General features: G+C 34.5%; 1 protein-coding gene across 2 annotated transcripts in view; it reads left to right on the top strand.

Annotated features, from left to right (window-relative positions):
* Window positions 1–18,950, top strand: part of SLC2A13 (solute carrier family 2 member 13) — a 454,917-nt gene that overhangs the window by 80,524 nt on the left and 355,443 nt on the right. For both annotated transcript variants that reach the window (XM_057557296.1, XM_057557295.1), the window contains exon 2: window positions 4,991–5,150. In XM_057557296.1, the coding sequence (XP_057413279.1) occupies window positions 4,991–5,150 (160 nt within the window). The remainder of the gene's footprint in view (window positions 1–4,990; window positions 5,151–18,950) is intronic.

Genomic DNA, 18,950 nt, shown 5'->3' on the forward strand with positions numbered 1-18,950 from the left:
TGATTAAAGGATACTTCTTCCATGATTTGGGCTTTGTCTATCTCTCATCTCCATACATATTCTGCTTCATGCTCTGTTTACCCCTGAGAAAATGTGATTTCATATTTTTTAAGCTCCTGCTCTTCTTTGCAGAATTGTCTTCCCAGCCCTTCCTAGCTACCACCTAATCATTGTTAGCACCTCAAAATAGAAACCAATGTGTAGCTGCACTGTGTCCCTTACCATGGTATTCTGAAATTATTTGATTGCATGTTTTTGTGAGTAAGGCTGTATGTGGCTTCCTTTATAGCAGGGGCAGTATTTTTGTTTACTTCTCATCTTGATAATCCCAGCACCTAACAAGGTCACACTGAATCAAAAAAGTTGGCATACTAATAAGTAGAGGTATTGTAATAATAAAAATAACTGCTGACATTACTGATTATTTTCTGTATGCTAGGCACAATTTTAAGTTCTTTCATGCTACTAACTCATTGCATCATCTCAACTCCTATGAAGGAGTTACTTTTATTCTTCCAATTTATAAATGAACTAGAGACCCAGAAAGGTTAAATAAGTTGTCCAGACTTAACCAGCTGGTAAGTGGCAAGGCTGGAATTTAAACCCACTGTTTCCGGAGCCTACCTCCCTCTGTGGGACAGTCACTGTAGTCATAGTGCTTTCAAAATTGAGTTCTGGAATCTTTGTCTGATTCCAATTCTGTTTCTACTTACCTGTATGACCTGGGGTAAGGTCCTTCTCTGTAAAGTGGGGATAATTATATGTCCTTTATAGGGGTGTTCTGACGATTAAATAATCAGTCCATCTGTAATATCTAATAGGATGTAGGCAGTTGTAACAGCATTAAGTCAGTGTGAGCACTTGGACAGATATTTTGGGATTCTTTCCAACTCTAAATCCAGTGAGTCTTTTTATAGTTTTTTAGTCTTTTCCATTTGCCATTTACGTTTCAGTGTTCTGGTATTTATTTTTAATAATCAGCATTTATAAGGGCCTGAGGACATCTCTGCATTTGCTATCAAGTAAAATCTAAGGGCTTTGTGAAAAACTTGTGCTGCCTAAAACTACAGTGCTGATTTCCCATGCTCAAGTCCCCTGCTAGGTGGCTGAGTAAAGATCTCTGGCTAAAGAGAGCAACTGAATTACAGCCAGACCAAAGCAGAAAAAGAAATCTAATCAGTTACTGTTATCTGATTTTGAAAGTTTATTGAGATGTTCTAATCATAAAAGAACTAAAAAGAATATACAGTTAACAGGTCAACATTTGCAGCTAATGTTTCCTCTTTCCAAGTTAAATGAAAGTAGATTTAGAGTAGTCTGTGCTATTAAATTGATTAGCAGTCAGATGGAAACTTTCAGCAGTTTAGGTGATGATTCAATTATAACGACTATTCATAGTTTGTCTACTAACATTTGCTTATTATTTTATGAAACTCATAAAATCATATGATTTTTTTCACCATCACCATATACCGACAAGCACTATAGTAGCAAATAACATTGGTAGAAAATACAGAGTATATAGTTCTGAGACTTAATGGTCTGACTTGTGTGCAAACTCAATAAATGCTTACCAGTAGTTTTACAACAATACAATGAATATTCCAGAAGTAGATATATGTACGATTTAAATAAATCTTCTTGATCTGTTTATTTGTTCTACCTTTGAACAAAGCAAATAAATAGCAAAAAAATATTTTAAATAGATGAAATTGTAGATGATTGTGGCATCAGGAAGGAATTTAGTTCACAGAATAAATACCATGAAGTCCAAAACACTTGGTAGAAGTGTGCCTCTCTGACTTCTACATAAAAAGGGAGATAAAAGACGGCTATGTGATTTATAGTGCCCATAAACAAACACAAGTCAGTTATTGAGAAGCACAACTATTGCAGCTGCTGAGACTAGAGAGGAGTTTCTCCTTTGTCAGAATGTGGTAAATGGTAAATGGCAACTTTTCAGCCCTTGTACAGAAAACACAGCCACAGGATTTCTTAGTGCTGATACCTTCAATAGCAGCAGGCTATTTTTTGACATCGTAAAGATCAATTCATTAAAAACAATTCTACATGGGTCTATTATGCAACTCATTGATGTTCTTGCTTAAACTGGGTATCTGTTTATAGTATCTACAAATATAAAAAGATTAAATTACTTTAGATAATCCTTAATTTTTTACACTATGCTTTTGCTGACTGTTGATTAGATGTTAGATTTATGTTAAATAACCAGACATATCTGGAAATTGGAAATGCCACTGGGAAGTGAGCTAGATATGGCCAGCAGGGCAAAGATTTTCTCTTAAGAAATAATTTAGGATTGGCGCAAAGTTGTATACCATAGAACTGTAGTTTTTAAAATATGTGGTGAGCATCAGGATCACCTGGAGGATTTTTAAAAGACAGGCTCATCCCCCGCCTCTGTAGTTTTCTACTTAATAGGTTTGGGTGGGAGAGGTGAATGCATATTCATTTTATTTATTTATTTATTTATTTATTTTTATTTATTTATAAAACATCTTTATTGGAGTATAATTGCTTTACAATGGTGTGTTACTTTCTGCTGCATAACAAAGTGAGTCAGCTATACATATACATATATCCCCATATCTCTTCCCTCTTTCGTCTCCCTCCCACCCTCCCTATCCCACCCATCTAGGTGGACACAAAGCACCAAGCTGATCTCCCTGTGCTATTCAGCTGATTCCCACTAGCGATCTATTTTACATTTGTATATAACATAATTTGTAGTACATATATGTCCATGCCACTCTCTCACTTCATCCCAGCTTACCCTTCCCCCTCCCTGTGTCCTCAAGTCCATTCTCTACGTCTGTGTCTTTATTCCTGTCCTGCCCCTAGCTTCTTCAGAACGATTTTTTATTTTTAGATTCCATATATATGTGTTAGCATATGGTATTTGTTTTTCTCTTTCTGACTTACTTCATTCTGTATAACAGTCTCTAGGTCCATCCACCTCACTACAAATAACTCAATTTCGTTTCTTTTTATGGCTAAGTAGTATTCCATTGTATATATGTGCCACACCTTCTTTATCCATTCATCTGTCGATGGACACTTAGGTTGCTTCCATGTCCTGGCTATTGTAAATAGTGCTGCAATGAACATTGTGGTAAATGACTCTTTTTCAGTTACGGTTTTCTCAGGGCATATGCCCAGTAGTGAGATTGCCGGGTCATATGGTAGTTCTATTTTTAGTTTTTTAAGGAACCTGCATACTGTTCTCCATAGTGGCTGTATCAATTTACATTCCCACCAACAGTGCAAAAGGGTTCCCTTTTCTCCACACCCTCTCCAGCATTTATTGTTTGTAGATTTTTTGATGATGGCCATTCTGACCGGTGTGAAGTGGTACATCATTGTAGTTTTGATTGGCATTTCTTTAATGATTAGTGATGTTGAGCATCCTTTCATGTGTTTGTTGGCAATCTGTATATCTTCTTTGGAGAAATATCTATTTAGGTCTTCTGCCCATTTTTGGATTGGGTTGTTTGTTTTTTTGATATTGAGCTGCATGAGCTGCTTGTATATTTTGGAGATTAATCCTTTGTCACTTGCTTCATTTGCAAATACTTTCTCCCATTCTGAGGGTTGTCTTTTCATCTTGTTTACAGTTTCCTTTGCTGTGTAAAAGTTTTTAAGTTTCATTAGGTCCCATTTGTTTATTTTTGTTTTTATTTCCATTTCTCTAGGAGGTGGGTCAAAAAGGATCTTGCTGTGATTTATGTCATAGAGTGTTCTGCCTATGTTTTCCTCTAAGAGTTTGATAGTGTCTGGCCTTACATTTACGTCTTTAACCCATTTTGAGTTTATTTTTGTGTATGGTGTCAGGGAGTGTTCTAATTTCATTCTTTTACATGTAGCTGTCCAGTTTTCCCAGCACCACTTATTGAAGAGGCTGTCTTTTCTCCATTGTATATTCTTGCCTCCTTTATCAAAGATAAGGTGACCATATGTGCGTGGGTTTATCTCTGGGCTTTCTATCTTGTTCCATTGATCTATATTTGTGTTTTTGTGCCAGTACCATACTGTGTTGATTACTGTAGCTTTGTAGTATAGCCTGAAGTCAGGGAGCCTGATTCCTCCAGCTCCGTTTTTCTTTCTCAAGATTGCTTTGTCCATTTGGGGTCTTTTGTGTTTCCATACAAATTGTGAAATTTTTTGTTCTAGTTCTGTGAAAAATGCCATTGGTAGTTTGATAGGGATTGCATTGAATCTGTAGCATCTTCATTTTTAAAAAAAGCCACACAAGTGATTCTAGTGATCAGTGAAGTTTGAGAATTGCTACCATAGATTATGCTGTATTAATTTTATATAGAAACAAGTTTAAAGCAGATGTAACCAAATACACGTTATCCACAAAACCATCTATTTTATGGTTAAGATCATCTGGTTTTGAAGACTGTAAATTCCCAAGGTACTATCCATTGTAAGCTGTTTCTGAAATGTACATCTAGCCAGCTGAGTAAGATGATTTAATGTATAGACATCTAATTAGTAAACCAGTTAAGAGTTTTGGTGTGTCTACTGGAAATGATGACTTTGAATAGTTAATATGTATTTTGGGATAATTTTTTATTCTCACCATTGTCTGATTACATTTCCATATGGACCAACAATATTTCAATAATTATATTCTATCTAGAGAGCATTTTCCTATTTTTAGTCTTCAAAAAGTTATAAAGCATACTGACATGCATTCTGAAGTTATCTGAGATCTCTAGGGGTACTTTCATTCGTAGGCTTTCAAGTGATAATATGAAAAATGATACTCAGAGATTGGTATCTCACATCTTATCTGCAGTAGTCACTACTTATAAACAAAATCTTTAAATATGTGGTAAACCTTTGTTTAAAGTAGAAAACTAAGCCTGTATATGTGTGTGTATGTCTTAATCTGTCTTAATATCTATGACAACAGAAATCTTGAATAAATGTCTAATGTTTACTTTTTATTGTTCCTTTATAGGCATTGCTTCTATGACAGTGCCAGTGTACATCGCTGAGGTCTCACCCCCCAATTTAAGAGGTCGATTAGTCACCATTAATACCCTCTTCATCACGGGAGGGCAGTTCTTTGCAAGTGTTGTTGATGGAGCCTTCAGTTATCTCCAGAAAGATGGATGGAGGTCTGTAAATAGTTCTTACATTTAATTTTCAAATGAATTATGACTATTTAGGGGATGGAAGAAAAATTGAGAAATGATAGAAAAAATATAGGGTATTTTGAATCATTATAGCTAATTTATATGATGGCATTCAGCAAAATCGAAAGTGGACAAGAAGCTGATATTTATTTTAATGTTAGACAAGGAACCTACCGTTAACAATTGATATTTACAGGGTGTTTTAGCATTTATGTGACATTGCTCACAGTGAGTGTAATATTTTGCAATATTTGTTTAAAATGAATGCAGCAATAAATATGCATGGAGTTTTTGAATTGTATCAGTGATTGACAAGCTGTTTATGAACTGCAGATATAACTAACATCCTTTTAGGATTTAGGTAGCTACATTCTAATCTGAACGAAAGAAAACTCAGTCTTTAAAGGTACAGGTTTAGTTATATAAAAAGATGTTATATATGTAAAACTTAAAGTACATAAATTATTTATGATCATTATTTGGCTTACTTTGAATCAAAAGAGATGAGAAAAATGTTTTAAAAACTGCTTTAAAATATTTTCAAACCTAATATTGTAAAACAAACTGATCTTATGTTAATGCTTAAAGATATTATGGGCTCTGGATTTTGATATACTTCATGGTATTCAAAACAACAGATTCATGTAACCCTTCCAGGGTTTTAAATTTTAATAAAATTTCCCTATACTCTGTATAGGTGCTGGAGATAAAATATTCCACAAGACAGACTCTGGTGTGTTAGCATGGTGCCTAAAGTATTGAAGTTAATTCTTAACAGCTGAAGAAAAAGGGTTTGCTGCTATGTGGATGTAGGGAATTAAACTTATGTATGTAAGTAGCACAATAAATCGAAGCTATTGAAGACTTAGACTGATGAAGTTTTGTTAAAAGTCATGTGAGAAAACTCAGTGAAGGCAGTTAGGGTGTATGTTTGTCAGGACCACTGAAGAGAGGACACATTTCTTTAAAACATTAGCTGTGTCTGCACACGTTGCTAAACCACTTTCTACCTCTGAAGGAATGAATCTCCGAAATAGTGAGAAATTACTGAAAAATTGAAGAGGCAACAACTTCATCTTTCTTTTCCACTCTGTAGAAGAACAGAAAGAGGGAGATGATAACTTGTTACAAGCGTAACCTGATATTTTGAGTTTTTCCTGGAAGCTCAATGGAAGTCAGTTAATCTTTCAGCCCCACATAGCTTTAAGATCTAAATTATCTATTTACATTTTGTTAAGGAATTTTATTAATGTAACCAATATAGAAATATATATCTGCTTTTATTAAAAATCTGTTTTTAAGTGAAAACATATAAATTACATAAGTCATGTTTTTAATCCAAGTATCACAATTTATTTTTATTTATGTATTTATTTTATTAATTTTAAAAATTAAGCAATTTATTTAAACTAAAAAGAGAGTTTACCCATTTCCCCCATCCCCCACCCACCACTTCTGAAAACCCCTAGTCTGTTCTCTGTATATATGAGCTTGGGTTTTTGTTTGTTTGCTTTTTTATTTTGCTTTTTCTGTTAGATTCCACATATAAGAAAGCTCATACAGTGTTTGTCTTTATCTGTCTGTCTTATTTCACATAGCATAGTGCCCTCGAGGTTCATCCATGTTGTTGCAAATGGCAAGATTTCACTCTTTTTTATGACTGAATAATATTCCATTGTGTGTATATATACCACATTTTCTTTATCAATTCCTCCATCAATGTTGGACAATTAGGTTGTTTCCAAATCTTGGCTATTGTAAATAATGCTGCAATGAACATGGGAATACAGATATACATATCTTTTTGAATTAGTGTTTTCATTTTCTTCAGATAAATATACAGAAGTAGAATTGCTAGATCTTATGGTAGTTCTATTTTTAATTTTTTGAGGAACCTCCATACTGTTTTCCACAGTGGCTGCACCATTTTACAATCCCACCAACAATGCACAAGGGTTCCCTTTTCTCCACATCCTCACCAACAGTTGTTATCTCTTGTCTTTTTGGTGATAGCCATCCTAACAGGTGTGAGGTGATATCTCATTGTGGTTTTGATTTGCATTTTCTTGATGATTAGTGATTTTGAGCATCTTTTCATGTACCTGTTGGCCATCTGAATGTCTTCTTTGGAAAACATGTCTATTCAGATGCTCTGCTCATTTTTTAATCAGATTGTTTGCTTTTTTGCTATTGAGTTTGTATGAAATCTTTATATATTTTGGATATTAAACCCTTATCAAATATGTGATTTGCAAATATTTTCTCCCATTCAGTAGGTTGCCTTTTCATTTTGTTCATGGTTTCCTTTGTTGTGCAAAAGCTTTTTAGTATGATATAGTCCCACTTATTTATTTTTGCTTTTGTTGCTTTTACTTTTGTTCTCAGATTCAAAATTTATCTCCAAGACCTATCTCAAGGAGTTTACTGCCTATGTTTTCTTCTAGGAGTGTTATGATTTCAGGTCTTCAAGTTTTTAATCCATTTTGAGTTAATTTTTGTGTATGGTATAAGATTCATTCTTTTGCTTGTGGCTGTCCAGTTTTCCCAACACCACTTAAATATAGCAATTTAGGTACCTTTTCTCAGTACTGGGTTAGGAAAGAAAGAAAGATACAGTAGTGAAAATAATTTATGAATGTGGTATCCCTGTGCAGAAGTGGAGGTCTTAGGATAGGCATTAGAACACTTTTGAGAGGCAGGGTGACATAGTGATAGACAGAGCTGTATTTAAATCTGTTTTCTATGAGTAATTAGCTACAAACTTTGGACAGGTTACTTAGTTCCCCTGAGATTCACTTTTGTCATTGTAAGAAATGTGACCAAAGATGCTTATCTTGTAAGGTTATTGTGGGATCTAAATTATTTATTGCATATAAAGTACTCAGCACAGTGTTTGGCACATGGCAAATACTCAATAAATGATGAATCACGTTATTATTTACTATTCTGATGAATGCATAAAAGATGGGTGCTACTAGAGGTAAATTGTAAGGGAAGTTGAAGGTAACACATTCTATGACCTCTGGTTTCTTAACCAGTAAAGTTGGGGCTTGGAGGTACTAGGGCAGAGGCCTAGAGAAAAAAAATGTTAAATGCTTATATCTACCATAGAAAGTACAAGAAGGAAAAGACTGAAGACAAAAACGATTTTCCAAATAACCATGAGATCCCAGCTTATGTTGGAGGCAGATATTTGCAATAAAGTGAAGTAGCACACCTGTGTGAATTTTTCCCATAATATTGGAGAACCCAGGGGTGAAAAAATAAAATAAGAGGATGGAAAACAAACTTGGGCTAGTATTCAGACCAGTGCATTAACATATCAGATCACTTTGAATCCACTTAATTTTTGTACAAATACATGTTTATTTGTGTATACATGCAAATATGTCTACTTTTTTTCTTACAGGTGAATTTTCTGTGTACTATTTTCTTCTATTTTTCAGCATCCTTAGCTGTGTGTTTACCTCATCTGACTCCTGGACTCATAGGAGTGTGGTTACAAGCAAGTGAAAATTGGAGTATTACCTAAGCATCAACATTAGAATTATCAGCAATTATAGCTTACTCATGATTATAACAATAGATAATTCATCATTTTGTGGCCATGTATTCCAAAAGTTCTAAGGAAATGTGGTTTTAGATGTTTCATATAAAATTGCTTTCTCATACTCATATTTTCATGTATCATAAAGTAAAATGTTCCTTACATTCCAAGAGTTTGAATATGTTAACATTTTGTTTCTTTTTTATTTGCCTTTTTGACCTTTATTGCTCTGAAACTCTACTTTAAGCTACTAACATTTGATGTCATACCATATACCTAGTGTCCCAGATTAACTAGTTCACTTTACACTGATGAACAGTTTTAGAGTCTGTTAGTGAATATCATTTGATCTCCACCAAAACCTTGAGAGGCTGGTGGAACTAGTATTATTCCCTGTTTGTAGATTAAAGAAATGCTCAGAGAAGTTAAATATTTGCCTGAGACCACATGGTTATTATGTGGCGTAGATTAGAGCCAGTTCTTTTTACTTGAAATGTAACCACCTTTTTCCTCATTCTGCTTCTAAGTGTTTATAATCTAAAATATGATTACTGATAATTTTTATGATAGTGATCAGATTAAGATATACAAAAGATGAAACTGACAGAAAAACTTCTTAGATGTTGAGGTTGTTGAAAGACTAAATCACCTTTTGTGTCAGATGGGTCAAAACTTCTGTTCTCATTGTTTGGATGTCATAGAAATAAATTGTTTTTTGCTGAACTGTTGAAAGATAAGCTTTTCTAGAAAAAATTGCCAGTAGAAGATTGCCTGCTGATACTTTTGTAGCACTGTAGTGTCATAATACTACTATACTGGGAAGAATATCATTGGGCTCCATGAGGAAAGAGGAAATAAGGATTTTGAAAATATCAGTAAAGATTAAGTTTTTAAAAATAACTTTATTGAAATATAATTCATACACCATTCAATTCACCCATTTAAAATGTACAATTCAGTGGCTTTCAGTATGTTTACAGAGTTGTGCAGTCATCACTACAATCAAATTTTGAATATTTTTATTACCCCGAAAAGAAAACTTGTACCCCATAGCTGTCATCATCCAACTTCCCAGCTCCTCCCAGCTCTAGAACTATTAATCTACTTTTTTTCCTCATAGAGTTGCCTATTCTGGGTATTTCATGTATCAATATGTGGTCCATTGTGACTGGCTTCTTTCACTTAGCATGTTTTTAAGGTTCATCCATGTTGTAGCATGTGTCAGTACTTCATTTCTTTTTATTGGCAAGTAATGTGGATATACCACATTTTGTTTAGCCATTCATCTGTTGATGGACATTTGAGTGGTTTCCACTTTTTTGGCTATTAAAAATAATGCTGCTCTGAACATTTGTGTACAAGTTTCAGGGTGGGCATATATTTTCAGTTCTCTTGGGTGTATACCTAGGAGTAGAACTGCTAGGTCATATGGTAACTATGTTTACCTTTGGAGGAACTGCAAGACTTTTCTCCAAAGTGGCTACACTATTTCACATTCCCATTCAGCAATGTATGAGTTCCAGTTTTTCCATATCCTAGTAAACATTTATTATCTCTCTTTTTCAATTATAGTCATCTTAGTGGGTATGAAGTGGCATCTTGTTGTGATTTTGATTTCCATTTCCCTGATGACTAATAATTTTGAGAAAGATTTTATTTTTGCCTAATATATTATAGTGCTTATAAAGATGACAGTTATTTTGGTAGTTAACACCTACATGACGTTTTATCACTGTTTGCCCTTTTCTGTGCTAATATTTTTGAATTGTGCTTATTGAACATAGTGAGGTTTACTCACTACACCTCAGGCAAAGAAAGGTTTTCTTTCTTTCTTTTTTTTTTAACGTTTTTATTGGAGTATAATTGCGTCACAATATGGCACATGGTTTTCTTTTTTTAATTGCCGAGTTAAAGCCTGGCACTCTATAAACATATAGTAAAGTGAACTTCGCCATCACCATTATCGGTCTAAAACACTTATCTGGACATGCCACTGCTAAAATGCTTCCAAGACTCCCCATTTCCTACAGGAAAAAAAATCAGTCTCTTCATCATGGCTTGTAGTGTCTTTCATTATCCAATCCATGCCTGCTTTCCTAGATTTTTAAATTCATTATTACTTCCTTCCTTCCTTCTTTATACAACATAGGTTTACGTCTATAAACCGCATACACTAGTCACATCTTGCTTTTTCATGTTTGTTTTTTTCCTTCTGCTCACTTTGCCTATAATGTCTTTCTACTCTGTCCTGCTTTACTGGTTCAGTTCTTGTTCCTCTTTTAAATCTTTTGCTTGTATATCATGTGAAACTGTCTTTGTTCCTTTGCCTTTTCATAATACTTTGTACGTGGCATCACTTTTATACTCACTATTTTTTTGAACCAGTTGCTTATTTTGTCTATTTCTTCTAATTCACTTTGGAGCTTTTTAATGTCGTTGACCTTGTACTCATTTTTAGGTCTAGGAAAGGGTCTGGAACATAGTAAAGGCTTACTAAATGTTTATTGAACTTAGCTGAAATTGACTGGGCTCCAGGGAAGAGACTCTTAACCAAAGTAAAAAGATATTGATTATAAACCAAAATACCAATTCATTAATTTATGCTGGGGAATAGATATCTTTGCAGGTAGCTGAAAAACTAAATTATTAATTGTAAGTATTTCTTACTGAGCATAAAAATCAGAGAAAGAAAACTGGCTTCTGAGCCTATGAAAATTTACATCCCTCAAAATAATGTACCTCTCTGGGCCCCAGGACATTCTTTGCTCTTCTCTCTTGGATAGAGCTGATTTTCCAATGAGTGTTCCTCTGTTTATAATTACATAAATCATCATGTGATTTATATTAAAAAGAATGGTATATCTATAGAAGGGCTAAATTCTCCTTTATATTGACTTTTACTAATTCTCAGGTTTAATTTTTTTTAAATTACAGTTATCTTATTCCACCTCACTAGACTATATACAGCTATTTGCAAAGTATACTGGGTATTTTTGCATGTTTCATCGTTCACATGATGTTCTTTTGTTTTCTTTTTCTTTTTTCAGCTGAAGAAGGAAAATTTGAGGTAATACAGGTGTTGAATGAAAAGCACAAGGTATTAGTGCTAGTTACCTCTATATTAGATATTTTTCTGGAGTATCACCAGGCTAATTCATGGACAATGTGAGACTTGTGCTGAGCTTTGAAGAATTGGCAGGATTCATGTGGACTGAGGTGAAAATGAGGACAGAGAGTAGGACGGATGAGGGCAAGATCAGGAGGCTTGAAACTGAAGTTAAGATGTACATGGTAGATTGGAGCCTGATTGTAGAGGTCTATGAATTCTAGGCTGGAGAATTTTATCTTTGAAATTTTATCTACAGACAAAGGGAATCTATTACTTTTTAAGCAGTTCATGCCATAATGTTAGCCAGTGATTAACGTGACAGTGAGGTCCAGAATTTATTGGAACTCTTGGCTCTTGGGTGGGTTCAGGGAACCTATTGTGAGAGTACTGCCAGAATATTGGTGTGAGGTACTGACGTGATACTCTTGGAGACATCAGTTAACATTTTTATTTGAGTATAATTGCTTCACAATATGGCACATGGTTTTATTTTTTTTGGAGTATAATTTTTTGGAGTATGGAAATCATTCAGTCATTCAAAAAAATTGTTTGGCACTACTACATACTCCTGTTGTACTTGATACTAGAGATAGAAAGATCAATAAGAAATGTACCTGTCCTTAAGCAAGCACCTCACAGACTAATGAAGGAGAGACTTTTCATCAGCGTGTTAAGTAAATGATAGTGTTATGGGAGCTCTCGGGGAATAAATAACTTAGCTTCACAAATGGAATGATATTTGAGCTGAGTCTTTTATGAATAAAAGAGTTCGAGGCAGAGTGCGGGAGAGGGAAACTCTAGGTGAAATATAATTTTCAAAGGCCCTATAGTGTAAAAGAGCCAGTCATATTTGGGCAATGGGGAGAAGTTTAGAGTGGCTACTGGGAGGGCCAATGATTACTATTTGGGAGTTTGAGAGTGAAGTGGGAAGGCTAGTCTTAACAGGTATGAATAGAACTTTAAATCCATTGCACTCTCTAACAGTACATTGAGTTCAGGTTTGTTTATTGACAGTCTTAGAAAATAATTTTAAAAAAAATCAACATTACTTTAGATGAAAAAATTTATGAGCTTCTCTCCCCCGTAATATTTTGCAATTTAAAAATCATGCCAATACGATGATTTTCAGAATCATATTTAAAAGAGGGTGTTATTTCTAAACAAATTTATGCTGGAGAAAATACTCTTATAATTTATGACATTGGCCATTTTAAGATAGATGGATTTGGTTAACAAGTAAATATCTTACTACTGAAAATATTTGTAATTTGACAGAATTAAGATACAAGATATATATATGACTGTTTATCATAAAGGTGTAGTGGACGGAAGAGATTTGAGACTTGCTTTAACAACACATGCATTGCTTTATTTAAGCACTGACATGCTCATTAGCTAATGCTTCAGCAATTGTACAGTGTTATTGTGAGGATCAAATGAGTTTTAGTAGCTGTGAACATACTTATAGACTCTTAACTGTTCCTAGGTATTGTTTGCTGTTATCTCCAGAAAAATCTTAGGTTGGGTCTCTATCCTGCATAAAGCTGGCAATAAAAATCGCCCCCATGTTCAACTATCTGAATTTTCCAGGTGTAAAGTTAATATAGTTTGCTAATGAGACTGATTGGCATAAGACTAACCTCCCCTGAAGGTAACCATTATAAGTCATAGACAGAATTTTAAAAAAAATGTTTAAAACACTGGAGAGCTCCAGCACCAAGAAACTAAAGGGGGATTTGATCCTTGAAGGGAACAGTTCATGGTGAGATCTACACCTATGACTTTTTCTCTGAGGGCAGCCCTCAATCTATGATGCTGGGCAGCGAGAACTTAAGCAGAAAACTACAGTTTTATTGGCTTGTGGTATAAGTGGCTAGAGTTTGGGATGGCCAGAGCAGCTGAAATTTGAGGGGTAAAATCCAGGAAAAGAATGACCCAGAAAGGAGGAAGCCACCAAATCTGAATATTAATTTGCTACAAATGTTTTACAGATCCCTGAACTGTGAATATTACAGGGGAGATTCCATGGAGCCTGCAGAAAGCAACAGTTAGAAGACGGTGAAAGATGAGACAGATTTTATTTCCTGCCCATAGGAGGAAGGACATATTTGGAATTTGAAACCTGCCAGGTTAGAGGGGCCAACAGCTTGAGCTTCCACGGAAATCATAGAAGCACCAGCCTTAGGAGTAAAGACTTGTTGCATGATTAAGGAATTTCCCCTAAGACAAGCCAAAACTGAAAACAGATTTACGCTAGCCAAGTGTAAAACCAAGCTTCCACAGATATAAGGTGCCTAATAAAAAAGTGAGTGTTCTTCAGAAGAGAACAAAATCTAGTCTCCAGAGTTTATCCACAATACTCAAAACACATTAAAAATTATTAGATATGCAAATAAACAGAAAATGTGACCCATAATTGAAAGAAAAATTGGTCAGTATAGGCAAACCTCAAGATTATGCTTATAAAGACATTTTCAAATAATCTAAAGTTAGGACAAATTGTCACCACTGGACCTCCTGCATTATAAGAAATGCTAAGGAAAATTTTCAAACTGAAGGGAAATGACACTAGATGAAAGCTCATCCATCTACAGTAGGGAGGAAAAGTAGTGGCTATCAATAAGAGACCAAATATAAAGGAATTTTTTTTTTCTTCTGTCCATATTTTGAAAGACATATGACTGTTTACATTTAAATTTATTGTGCAATTTATAATATATATGTTATAAAATATATGATGACAATAGCAGAAAAATTGGGGTCAGTAAATAGAATTATACATGTTTGTGAAGAGTTACAGTGTTATCTCTAGGTAGACTGATAAGTTAAGATGCATGTTTTGGGCTTCCCTGGTGGCGCAGTGGTTGAGAATCCGCCTGCCAATGCAGGGGACACGGGTTCGAGCCCTGGTCTGGGAAGATCCCACATGCCGCGGAGCGGCTGGGCCCGTGAGCCACAATTGCTGAGCCTGCGCGTCTGGAGCCTGTGCTCCGCAACAAGAGAGGCCGCGATAGCGAGAGGCCCGCGCACCGCGATGAAGAGTGGCCCCCGCTTGCCACAACTGGAGAGAGCCCTCGCACAGAAACGAAGACCCAACACAGCCATAAATAAAATAAATTAAAAAAAAAAAAAAAAAGAAAGGGAAAAAAAAAAAAAAAGATGCATGTTTTATCCCGAGAACAATCACTGGAATAGATTACAAAAGGATACAGCTAAGAAGCCATTATAAGAATTAACATGAAATACTTAAGATATTTGGATAATCTGAACAAAGGCAAGAAAAAAATAAATAGGGACTTCCCTGATGGTGCAGTGGTTAAAAATTCGCCTGCCAGTGCAGGGGACACAGGTTCGAACCCTGGTCCAGGAAGATCCCACATGCCGCGGAGCAACTAAGCCCGTGCGCCACAACTACTGAGCCTGTACTCTGTGCCACAGCTGCTGAGCCCACGTGCCACAACTACTGAAGCCCACGGGCCTAGAGCCTGTGCTCCACAACAAGAGAAGCCACGGCAGTGAGAAGCCCGCACGCTGCAACGAATAGTAGCCCCTGCTTGCCACAATTAGAGAAAGCCCGCACGTAGCAATAAAGACCCAATACAGCCAAAAATAAATAAATAAATAATAAATTTTAAAAAAAGAAGAAAGAAAAAAATAAATAGCAGATGGGACAAATAGAAAGCAGATAGCAAAATGGTAGACTTAAAATCCAGTTACAGCAACAGTTACATTAAATGTAAAAAATTATCATTGTGTACAAAAAGCATGGCACAGATTTATATTGTGTAAAAGAGATACACTTTAAGTAAAATGCTATAGATAGGTTAAAAGTGAAAGGATGGCAAAAGATAGACTATGCAAACAGTAAGTATAAGAAAGCTTGTGTGCTATATTAATAATCACACAAAGTAAACTTTAAGACAAGTGGTATTACCAGAGATGAAGAGGGACATTTCATAATGATAAAAGAGTCAATTCATCAGAATTAAAAATGATAAAAAATGTATAGTTTACTTCAAAATGCATAAACAAAAATTAACAGATGGTGGTTGTACAACATTGTGAATGTACTTAATGCTACAGATCTATACACTTAAATATGATTAAAATGGGAAATTTTATTTTGTATACTTTATCACAATTTAAAAATTACAGAACTAAAGGAAGAAATAGACAAATTCAGGCTCATATTGGGAAAGTTTTTAACTCTTTCTTAGCAACTGATAGGACAACTAGACAAAAAATGTAGAAAAACTGGAAAACACTCTTAATTGCCTAGGCATAATTGACATTTGTGGATAGCTACACCCAACAGCTGCATTGTACACATTCTTTTTCAAATTCACATCAGACATTCTGTAAAATTGGCCATATCCTGAATCATAAAATAAATGTTAATAAATTTAAAAAATGACTCATAGAATATGTCCTCTGACCATAGCAGAATTAAATTAGACATCAATAAAATAGCCAGAAAAGCTTCAAATATTTGGAAATTAAAGCAGCATGTTCTAAATAACGCATGGATTTAAGGATATGTCAGAAGGAAAATTAGAAAACAGTTTTGAGTTCAAAGAAAATAAAATATATCAAAATTTGTAGAATGCAGCTTCAACTGTGCTTAGAGCATAATATATAGCTAAAGTGATTTTATTAGAGAAGTCAAATGATCTAAGTTTCATGTTAAGCTAGAAAAATATGAGCATATTAAAACCAAATGAAACAAAAGGTATTAAATAATGAAGAATAGAAGCCAATGTAATACAAAGCAGACAAACAATAGAAAAATAATGTTGATTCTTTGGAATTATTAATAAAATTGGTAAACTGATTATGACCAATTTAAAAAGATGAAGCACAAATTATCAATATCAGGAGTAAAAGCACATCATTTCTATGGACATAATAAGGATAGTGAGGGAAGACTTTGAAAAACTTTGTGCCAATAAAGTCAACAACTTAGATGGAATGGACATATTGCTTGAAAATCACAACTCTACTAAAAACACAAGGTAAAATGGAAAATCTGAATATTCCTATATTTATTAAGTCGAATCATTGCTAGTAACCTACCTGAAAAGCTAACTTCAGGCCCAGATGGTTTCACTGGTGAATTAAATAAAACATTTAGAGAATAAATAGCTCCAAGCTTAAACAAAAGCTTTAAGAAAATAGAGGTAGAAGGAGTACTTCCCGACTGAGTTTTGAGGCCAGCATAACTAATATTGTGGCTTTTTTTTTTTTTTTTTCTGAAATTAGTCATGCCTCATTTAATTGTCCAGTTTTTTTTAGTACATTCAATAGTGACACAGATTCTCAATAATTCATAACTACATGTTAAATATTAAAGTATATCATAACAGACTCCAATACATTTTATGTTAGATATTATACCTAAGGTCTACCCATTCCTATAACAAATTGAATGAGGCTCTTCTTCGTGAAATTGCCACTGAATACACTTTACTTAATTTTGTTTCTGTCCTTCTGAGACTGTTAAAGACCAGCAGTGACCTGGATGGGCTGCACTTTTGGTAGTAATGGAGATTCCAGTACACTGGGAAAGACAGTGGTTCGGATTCATGGCTTGTTAGTTCTGGAAGTGGCTTAAGTTGTTACAAGCAAAGAAAATTCTAGACACAGTTTGAAGTATCCTTAAAATAGTAGTAAGATCAAACCCAATAATATATAAAAGAATAATAAATCCTTTTATATAAACTGACCAAGGCAGTTTTCTCAGAAAAGTCAGTTTGTTTACCATATGAAAATTAATTTGTGCAAGTCACCATGTTGAAATTATTTAAAGGAGGAAAACCTAAATGATCTATCTCAATATATGCAGGAAAACATTTGACAGAATAACCTTTGTTTATGATAAAACCTTTCTGCAAACTAGAATGGAAGAGCACTTCTTGAATTTAATAAAGGGCATCTACAAAAAAACCTGCAGCCAGCTTTATACTCAATGGGGAAGGCCTGAATGCTTTCCCTTCTGATGGAATTCAAGACAAAGATGTTGGCTATCACCACTTACATTCATTCAAATTCACTGAAAAGGACAAGTAGATTCTAAAATTTTTACAGAAAAGTAAAGGACCTAGAATTGCCAAAACCATCTTGAAGAACAAGTTGGACGATTCACTATCTGATTTCAAGACTTACTATAAAGCTAAAACAATGAGACTGGTAAGGATTGATAAATAAATTGGTGGGTCAGAAAGAATGGATGTATCTCAAAAACAAGATTGAAAGAAGCTAGATACAAAGAAGTATGGTCTCTAAGATTCCGTATGAAGTTCATCAATATGCAAAATTAGCTATGGGGACTGAAATTCGATCAGTGATTGTCTAAGGCAGTGGGGATTGACTGCAAGGGGGTAAGGTATGAGGGAACTTTCTGGGATGGAAAGTTCTGTTTCTTGATTGGGATGGTAGTTACAAGGATATATATATATATATACTCATAGAATGGTACACCTTGGATCTCATTTTATTATATGCAAATTTTGCCTAAAAAGAAGTTAATTTCAACCTTATGTTGGCTCCCTCCATTATATTCCTTTTCTGCAATGGTCAGTGATAGTTTAAATGTTGTTTCTGCCATGACACTTTTTCTAATATCCTCTGTTGAAATAACTTTTCTCCTTACTCTTACACTGTGCCTAAATCTCAGTCATAGCAATTACATAATCCAATTTTGTTCCATGATTACTAGGTATGAGCTCCTTGAAGCAAGGGAATATCTCTTAGTCATTTCTGTATCTCCAAAATCCCAAACACAGAGCTTTGCATGTGGAAGATATTCAGAGTTTGAAAAAAAATGGTGTGTATATAGGTATGGTTGTGCGTGCATTATTTTCAGCACTCGTACTGTGAATTTTGTACGTCTTAATGCATTTTGCCATGTTGTTTAAAACTATCTAATATCTCTGCAAAATACCACATTCATTTATTTAAATAGCATCTAATCTTATTCTATTAAAGCAAGTATATCTTGCTACTTCTGCTATGACCACAGCACTAAATAACCTCGGCCAAGCCATTTGCCTTTGCCTTATGTACTGATATCAAATTACTTTGAGAGATTTTCCCCTAACTATGTAGATAGAGTTAATATTTTCTTTGG

This window comes from Balaenoptera acutorostrata, chromosome 11, assembly GCF_949987535.1.
Source record: "Balaenoptera acutorostrata chromosome 11, mBalAcu1.1, whole genome shotgun sequence".
NCBI lineage: Eukaryota > Metazoa > Chordata > Mammalia > Artiodactyla > Balaenopteridae > Balaenoptera > Balaenoptera acutorostrata.